General features: G+C 36.2%; 1 protein-coding gene across 1 annotated transcript in view; it reads left to right on the forward strand.

The window, feature by feature from the left end:
- The window catches only part of cntn5 (contactin 5), a 316,602-nt gene extending 307,480 nt beyond the window's left edge, over positions 1–9,122 (forward strand). The window contains 5 exon segments of the mRNA XM_051135268.1: positions 684–793; positions 2,059–2,245; positions 3,599–3,711; positions 3,799–3,967; positions 8,210–9,122. Coding sequence (XP_050991225.1) covers positions 684–793; positions 2,059–2,245; positions 3,599–3,711; positions 3,799–3,967; positions 8,210–8,313 — 683 coding nt within the window. The 3' untranslated portion in view covers positions 8,314–9,122.
- The last annotated feature ends 411 nt before the right edge of the window (positions 9,123–9,533 follow it).

The following is a 9,533-nucleotide window of genomic DNA, read 5'->3' on the forward strand; positions in this document are numbered from 1 at the left end:
CTACACTTAAGAGGCCTTTATTTAATTTATATTATTTTCAATGTTTTTTTATATTTTTAAGAGTTGAAGTGCACTACAAATACACAAATATGGATTTAATGAAGAATGTCTGTGCTGCTCTATTTCATAAAAATGACAGCAGATGGTGACCAGGGCCTTTTCAAGTGATCTATACAACATGTATGGCGCTTGAGTGAATGATGACATAATTTTAATTTTTGTTGTGAACTATCACTTTAAATTGCTTAATCTCAATTTTAAGTGTGTGCTTCATGAAAAGAAAAGATCTTTGAGAACTTTTTTGACCTTTAACAAAAACACTCACTGCCCACACGGAAATTATCAAGAGGACCAAACAGTTTCAGTGTGTGATCACACTGTGTCAGGCTGATTTTATGGTAACCGTGCAAGTGGCGTTTCCTGTGACTGCTGCTAATATGAAGGATGTTCTGTGTCTCTGTCACCTCTCAGTCTCACAACATTTCTCTCAGTGGGATTCTCTCTTACGATCACAGGACTTCACAACTTACAATTTACATCCGCTTAGGCTCTTCGCTCTGAGTATTAACACATAAGAGATACTGATGAAATGTATCCCAAACACTCATCAAGCAGGCGTGTACAGTGATGTGTTTTTTGTGTTATTTGCTGTGAAATCTGAAGTGTGCTGCTTTTAAATGCAGAGCCCAGGGAGCCTCCTTCAGAAGTGCAGGCGTTCGCCATCTCCTCCTCTGAAATTAAAGTCATGTGGAAGCCGCCCAATCCTGGTCCTGGAAGACCCCAGGGATATGAGGTAAGAGAAGGAGAAATAAATGGACTTAGAGAGCCTAGTACCTAGACACCATCCTGTATGGTGGAACAAGTGAGAGAAATATTACTTGTGTATATTTACTTTTAATTGATTCACTATTGAAATATATATATATATATATTTTTTTTTTTTGGAAAGAAGTCTCTTTTGCTCACCAAGGCTGTGTTTATTTAATCAAAAAAAAAAAAATAAATATAATACAATTTAAAAATAATTGCTTTATATTTATTAGATTATTTTCTTTGTTATATTATATATATATATATATATATATATATATATACATTTTAAATATTTGTATTTTATATATACGTTTTAAAAAACTAACAAAATATTGAACAAACAAATAAATAAATAACTTTTGAATGGTAGTGTAAAACTGTATAAATTCTTATTTTAATTGAATTTCAATATTCTCATTAAGTTTAACAATGTACTAAATAACTAAAACTGAAAAATAATAATAATAATAATAATAATAAAAATAATATAAAATAATAAAAACTATGTAAATATATTTTAAAAAAATATTACAAATTTAATCATTTTTTTAAAAAAAATGAATATTTAAAATTTAAAACCAATTTAAAATATTAATAAAACTATAATAGTATCTCAGTGATTCTAAAATAACACAGTGTAGTACAATCTAATTCAAATCAAACTATATTTCTCCATACACTAAATGTGTGTGCTATGTATTTTAAGTTTAAGTACTGTATCATGCTGTTAGCTTAGTAAAATGCTAGCGGCAAAAGTCAAAGGTCGAGTCTCCTGAGGAGCAGTGTTTGTATGACAATCGCTGCCTATGCTGAGTTCAAAACCATCACTTATGAGGTTCTGTGATGCTGTCTGAGAAGGCAGCTGCTTATGTAGGCGGTAGACAGCAAGGCAACTCAACAGGTTTTGGAACAGAGGCACATATATGATCATGAACCTTCATTTTCCTCATATGTTCCATAACCGTTACGCTTTCTGAATGAAGAAAATTATTCTCTGCAGTTTGTGTCCCCCAGTGAGAAAGATCGTATCGTATTTCATCACAGGGAGATATTACATGCTCGCCTATTATGCTCTTCATGCAATATGTATGACAGTTATTTAAACCAAATGACACAATATCACGTGAAATTGGCAAGTCTCACTTTGTCATTTATTGAGGCAACTCAGTCTCATTTTCACTACAAAAAATCTTGAATGAATAAATGAAAGGCAGAAAGTGAGGCAGATTGTCTTGTTGGGAACAGGTGAGCTTTTGGAAGGACATGGAGCAGGAGGAGACGGGGAAGAAGAAGAGGACGACAGGGAATGAGACGACCATGCTGCTGACGGGGCTGGACGGAAACACGCAGTATCTGGTCTCTGTGAAGGGATTCAACAGTGTCGGTCAAGGACCAGCCAGCTCACCCATCAAGATCAGCACTAAGAAAAATGGTGAGTTCTCCTAAAGGAACTCCTATGGAAGCATTATAAACTATAAAATGAATACGTGTCAATTACAAATAAGACTGTTGAGAACCAAAAAACTGTCCAATAATGAATGAATGAATGAAAGAATAAACCAAAAGCCCGTAGAAATGTACTGTTTGTTTTCCTGTTGGGATACAGGGTTTTATATTTAGAAAATTCCCTACAGAAGTGACTAAAAATATAAAAAGTACACACTTAATCAGTAGCACTAAACATACACTTTTCAACATACATGTGCAAATTTGGCTGATCTTTGATGCGATCACGAGCTGCAGCGCTAAAATTCTTGAATATGTCTTGAGACAAAGGTTCTCTTAATGATTTTCAGTTTTGTTTAAGATGATTAAAGCAGCAGTTTTTAAATAACAAAAGAATATGTAAAAGTATAGTATCTTTACATTTTAAAATTTTAAAATGATTTTGTTTCTGTATTTTAAAATATATGTTTTATATTAACATTTTAATGACAGTATATTTATTGAACAACAAATAACTATTTTATTTATCAAAAAAAAATGGAAAATAGTACACACATTGCTAAAGTGATTGTTTTGAACAAGTATTAACTTTATTATTAAAAATGATTATTTTAGCTAAAGTATTTGTATCAATACTGTGTGCCTTTTTGCCCCATGCTGGTAAGCCTTTTACCCATGTGTGTATTTATTATTAAATATGGGTACCAGATTACTTGTATGATTTATTTTCACACAAAATCAGTTGCTTCATAAATGTTCAATACAAACATACATATTGTTCTGCAATCATACATTTTGGGCGCAGTGAAAAGCACATTTTTTCTTAGGGTGCGCCTTTAGCGCAGTTGTATCCTGTATCTTTTTTCTTTTAGATGAATACAACGGAGTTGTATTTTTAAAAAATGTCCTGATTCTTCCAAGCTTTATAACAGCAGTGATTGGGGTTTACAATTTTGAAGTCCAATAAAGTTCATCCATCTATCATAAAAAGTACTCCACGTGGCTCCGGGAGTTAGTGTTTTTCTTACATAAACGCATCAGTTAGCTTCAGAAGGCCTTTATTAACCCTCAGGAGCCATGTGGAGCACGTTTTATGATGGATGGATGCTTTATTGGGCTTTGAAATCTCAACACCCATTCACTGCCATTATAAAGTTCGGAAGAGCCAGGGCATTTTTAATATAACTCCAGTTGTAGAAATAGGTCTTGAGAGGAGCATAATCATTTGTGTATTCCAATTAATGTGATCATTGCTCATTTCAGACCTTCATTTTATAAACGAGCTTTTTATGTTGTTTTATTTTTTGGTTATCTATCTCACACACTCATCTCTTTCCAGCCCCAAGTCTTCCCCCAGGCAATCTGATGTGGATTCAGGAGGGAAACAATGTTTCTCTATCCTGGGATCCAGTGAAAGCAAGGGACAATGAGTCAGATGTCATTGGGTATAAGGTCGGTATTGCACAGATTCTGTGGATGTAAAGTAAAACATAACATCACTGGATGTGTTTGATGGCTTTTTCCCATGTTTGATGGCAGGTATTATTGCGTCAAGAGGGTCGAGGCCACAGCCAAGTCATGAGGACTCCAAACTCAGCTGTCGTCCTGACGCTACCCGAGGGGGGAACGTATATCATCGAGGTGCGCGCAGTCAGTGAAGGAGGTGAAGGAGCCGCCAGTGCTCAGGTCAGAGTGCTCACCTCCTCAGGTAAGCAATGAATCGGGTCACACACACAGTGTGGTTTTTCAGATTTGAGGATGTGTACTTATGGCAGTAGGCTTGACTGCTTTCGCTTAATTCCTCTTTAATTACCTTCCCTCTGCACACCTACACAGCCAATTAAGTTTTCCTCCAACCTCAAATGGAAAGACAAATTTAAAGTTTACCGTCGTTATATTACTAGGACTAGTGGGCTATTTCAGAGCAAATACTATTAAATTCGTTTTCGGTTTCTTATTAAGACCTGTATTTTCTTCCCCTATGTCAGATGTAATTATAGTGCATGCAGAGTAGCTCTGTATGGTCTTACTTTTACTTCTCCATAACTTTCTGCAGTTAATTCAGTTTAAACCTCTTTAAAGTTGCTAAGACTCTATTCAAACACAGTTTTGTAGATAATTTCAGCCTTAGGCGCATTTCAAAATGACACAGTTTAAACAGTTTAAAGGTAGGGTAGGTGATTTCAGAGAGGCTAGCAATAGCAAGCTAGCTCTAACAGCAAAAAAGATTTAAAAAGCTGTCTTCGATGTGCGTTCATGAGAGTGTCACGATACATGCGTATGCAAGGGTGTAAATTATACCTAACAGTAGGGGGGGACAGTAAGCATAAAATTTCTCAAGAGCCTTTGGCGTCACCTTTGGACATGCAGGGTCCTCCATTGATTTGAGTTGTTTGCATGCATTTGTAAAAAATATAAATAATTTTATATACATTTATGCTTTCATTGGAGCACCTAACCCCACCCCTACCCTAAACTTACCCACATCTGAACAATATAAAACATGAAACAGACAAATATAAGTACAGTCACAGGTATTTATTGCAGAAACTGACCATAAACAAGGTATATAAATGCATTGAAATCAAAATGATTCTGCTCTGTTAGCGCACTCACATCTCATTTAAAAGATACTACCGAACATTAGCATGATGCAGTCAGTCATGAGACACACAAGAGCCAATGGCATTTCACAGCCAAGGTTGATGTAATGCTTCTTCTGGCGGCATTTTTTGAATTTACGCACAAACAGACTGAGCTTTACGGTGGACGGAGAGGGCAATCGTGTCTATTCCTTTCACAAATCAATCATTTTGCCTCGGAAGACTTGGAATATTAACATTAATACTTTATAAATAAATTATGACTGTAGCTGTATCTGCCAGGTATATCTTGTGTTTTATTGACAAATGGTAGGTTTAGGGTCAGGGGTTGGGTTAGGTGCTCATAAAAGTGTAAATAATGTAATGTAAATAAAACCTGTTTTATTGTTTACATTGAAAAATCACACCCCAATATATATGCAATAATGGTAATATTATTACCAAATATAATCTAATCATGATGATAAAATTCCCAGTGCCTTTTGCATCAGCATTATGATATGTGATGACTTGGGTGTGAGAATGTGTTGAAGTAACACAGCTAAAATTGTGCTTGTAAAGATAGATATGTGTACACAGCATGTGTACATAGCATGGAGACTCTGTTTAAATATGAGTTTGGTTCATAGGTTCACCACATGGTCATATTATAATTATTAAATTATTTTGCGTCCTCCACATAGTATTTCAGGTTTGTCTAGGACTGAGGATGTCTCTTATTTAGATATTCAGCTGCAGCAAGCCCACTGCACTTAAAGGCTCATGAAACCCCAGAGTACACTGTAAAAAAATAATAAACACAATTTGTTGAGTCACCTTAAAATAATTTGTTACCCTGCTGCCTTAAAATTTTAAGTTCAGTCAACTAAAATAAGTTTAGTCAACTTGAAATGTTAAGTTGTACTAAGTAACAACTTAGATATTTGTGTTTGCTAAATTTAACAGATGGGTAAGTAACCCAGCTGCCTTAAATTTTAAGTTGATTCAACTCAAATATCTAAGTTGTCAATTTAACATTTTGAGTTGACTGAACTTAAAATTTTAAGGCAGCCAGGTTACAAATTATTTTAAGTTGACTCAACAAATTGTTTTTTACAGTGTACTTTTTCTGAGATTTTAGCAGAGGTGTTTGGTTTGCACATCATAGATGACAATCTTAGCATCTGTTAATTTTAACTGTTGGAAAAATTTGGTTAATTTTGAGCTTTTTTGCGCCATTTTCATCTTCCGGGTTTAAAATCTACATTGTGTTGACATCACAGTTTGTGACGTGGCAACGGACTAGTACTTTGATGACGCGTCAGTGTCTCATAATTATTCATGAGGCTGCATGTTCTTATCCTATGAGAACACGCTTCGCCTAATTATTCACGGCAGCTTGTGTTAATTTGCTATAACAGACGCTTCAGACTATGAGATTGCCTATATTAACTGAGAGAAACGTTCATGGATGAAAAAGGAGAGTGTTTGTTTTTGTTTGCTTTGTAAGAGTCCGGTACAAACGCGATTCATTCACAGAGTGAGTGTAATAGCGTTTTTTGACGCAACCCATCAAAAGGATTATAAATGCCGCAAAATAAGCCTTAAAAGTTAATAGAGATGCAACAGTGCGTTCATATATATGTTTTTGAAATATATATGTTATATATGAAAGAAGACAGTGGACCAAACCACTGTGAGGCAAGGGAGGGGGGACTCAAAACGTTTCTAAACTTAAAATGCTTTTTTGCATGTGTTGTTTTACTACTTGCGCAATAATTTTAAGTATATGTGCATTATATTATTTATAATACACAGAGTGGTATGTAATGATATTTTTAGAAGTGAAAACTCTCAGATGGGCGTCACTTATGCCCCTGTGCGTGTGGTGCTGCTGATGCAGAAGCATTGTGGCATTGTGATGTAGAACCCGGATGCGCTGCACTTTGTTTACAAGCAGAGAAGACGCATGCTGTACATAAAGTATTTGTAAACATGTCTGAAGAATTCAACAGAGAGGATGTCTTGCAATTTTTTTGCCCAGCCTTACATATTTGAACCAGAATATACAGACGATGAACTAGGAGAGATGGATGTTCTACATCAGAATTCCATTCCCTGCTTCAGCAGCACCACATGTATGCATCATGGTACTCTCGTGAACATGCATTGAAGACTGACACAGAAGAGAAGACATTGGTGAATAATGTCATTATTTTTGTTTTCTTTGCACGTAGAAAGTATTCTTGTAACTTCATAAAATTAAGGTTGAACTACTGATGTCACATTGGCTATTTTAACAATGTCCTTACTACCTTTCCCGGCCTTGAACATGGTCATTTCATTGCTGTCTATACAGAGTCAGAAAACTCTTGGATTTCATCAAAAATATCTTAAAACATTACACAAAAAAAGTTTGTTAGGTCTCAACTATAAATATATATAAAACAGTATGTTTTTCATGGGCCACATGTTAAAGGAGAAGTCCACTTCCAGAATGAAAATTTACAAATAATGTACTCACCCCCTTGTCATCCAAGATGTTGATGTCTTTCTTCCTTCAGTCGTAAAGAAATTATGTTTTTTAAAGGAAATCATTTCAGCATTTTTCTCTATATAATGGACTGATATGGTGCCCCGAGTTTGAACTTCTAAAATGCAGTTTAAATGCGGCTTCAAATGATCCCAAATGCAGTTGTAAATGATCCCAGCTGAGGAAGAAGGGTCTTATCTAGCGAAACGATTGGTTATTTTCATAAAAATAATACAGTTTATATACTTTTTAATGTCAAACGCTCGTCTTGTCTTATTCTGCCTGAACTCTTTTTTCTGGTTCATGACAATTAGGGTATGTCAAAAATGTCACTTTGCAAAGACTGGGTCTGTATTTCTGCAGTAATGTAGGATGATTTTTGAAGTTGAGGGAGAAAATCCAATTGGAGTTTTTCGACATACTAACTGTCTTGAACCAGAATACACAGAGTTTAGGCAGAGCAAGACAAGATGAGCGTTTGATATTAAAAGTATTTCAATTGTATTTTTTTAATGAAAATAACTGATCGTTTCACTAGATAAGACCCTTTTTCCTGGGATTGTTTACAACTTGAGATTTGGGATCGTTTAAAGCTGAATTTTGGAAGTTCAAACTCGGGGCACCATATCAGTCAGTTATATGGAGAAAAATCCTGACATTTTTCCTCAAAAAACATCATTTCTTTATGACTGAAGAAAGAAAGACATGAACATCTTGGATGACAAGGGGGTGAGTACATTACCTGTAAATTTTTTTGTTCAGGAAGTGGGCTTCTCCTTTAACTGATGTTACAATACATACATGTCTCACATCTCTTTTTTTATTTCATTTCCAGGAGTGCGTGCAAAGAGTGGGCAGCTCTCTGTCCAGAAACTGCCTCCAGGCTTGGCATGGACTGCTCTTTTCCTGTCATTAATGGTGCCTTCTTTTCCCTTGTGAGGCTACTGAGTCATGTACTGTTCCTTTAAATCTTCCCTCCGCCTTCCTTCTAACGACCACCCCTGTATGAAGGAGATGGGCTCTCCCTCCTCCACACAGACTGCCTGCTTAGGCCTGTACCATCAGCAGGACCTAAGGGCCAGCCAAAGGGAAGCGCTTGTTTTCCAAGCATCAAGAAATGCCTCCAAATCCAGACAGCTCCATTGTTTTTGTTTTCTGGGCATATTTGTTTTCTTTCCTGATGTCTGTAGTATTGTGCTGTACAAAGTGCGGAGACAGTTCTTTACAATCTCCACGAAGCTGTAAGAGACGTTTTTTTTAGGGACTGCCTTCCGGAACAGCTTTCCAAGCCGCTGAGGCCACCCACTGCTCTGTGCCGCTGTGGCTTACCTTGTTACATTACTGCATCCGTTTGACCCTTTGGCTGCCCAACAAGCAAACGCAGAGTAAGCTCAGTAGAAATAAGTGCATTGTTTTCTTATTCACATGTGGAGACAACAAAGAAAAAAAAAACATTTTTATAGTGCCGAAAATCTTACTATTTCCAGACTTGCTTTTTGTACATTGTGTTACCTTTAGAGAAACAAAAAAACATGTGGAACAGTGGTGTGTTTTGGTCGGCTGCGTCCAAGTTTTTGAACTTCAGTTTTCATTTTCGTTCTGTTTAGTGGGTTTTGAGAACTAGCAAGGTTGCTGGGCAACAGGGGGACTGATGGACGAACCAGAGATAAAGGGTTTGGACTCAACTTGCCGTGCCCAAACATTTCTGTAGACAAAGGCCAAGGCTGATCTGTAACAGTTGAAATAAATGTGATGTATATTTTTAAAAGGCCTCTGGTGTGTGTGTTCTAGGTGAAGCGGAGCGGTGGAAGGTCTCGTAAATTGATTTTGATTGATTTGCTGTCTCAACAAAGTTTGTTGGACATAGAATTGAGTTTTAAGAGAATTATTTTCTCAAGAATGATGCTGTCCTCCCAGACTTCAATGGTAAGTGTCAGATAAGCGACTCAAAGGCCTTTACATCTGCTGTTAACAGTGACTGGATCACAGTCTGCACTTGACCACATTAAAGGAATAGTTCACCCATGAATGGAAATTCGCAAAAAATTTACTCACTCTTAATCTAAAACGTAGATGAGTTTGTTTCTTCATCAGAACAGATTTAGAGAAATGTAGCATTATTAACTTGCTCATCAGTGGATCCTCTGCAGTAAATGCTT

Source organism: Labeo rohita, chromosome 18 (assembly GCF_022985175.1).
Source record: "Labeo rohita strain BAU-BD-2019 chromosome 18, IGBB_LRoh.1.0, whole genome shotgun sequence".
In the NCBI taxonomy this organism is placed as follows: Eukaryota; Metazoa; Chordata; class Actinopteri; order Cypriniformes; family Cyprinidae; genus Labeo; species Labeo rohita.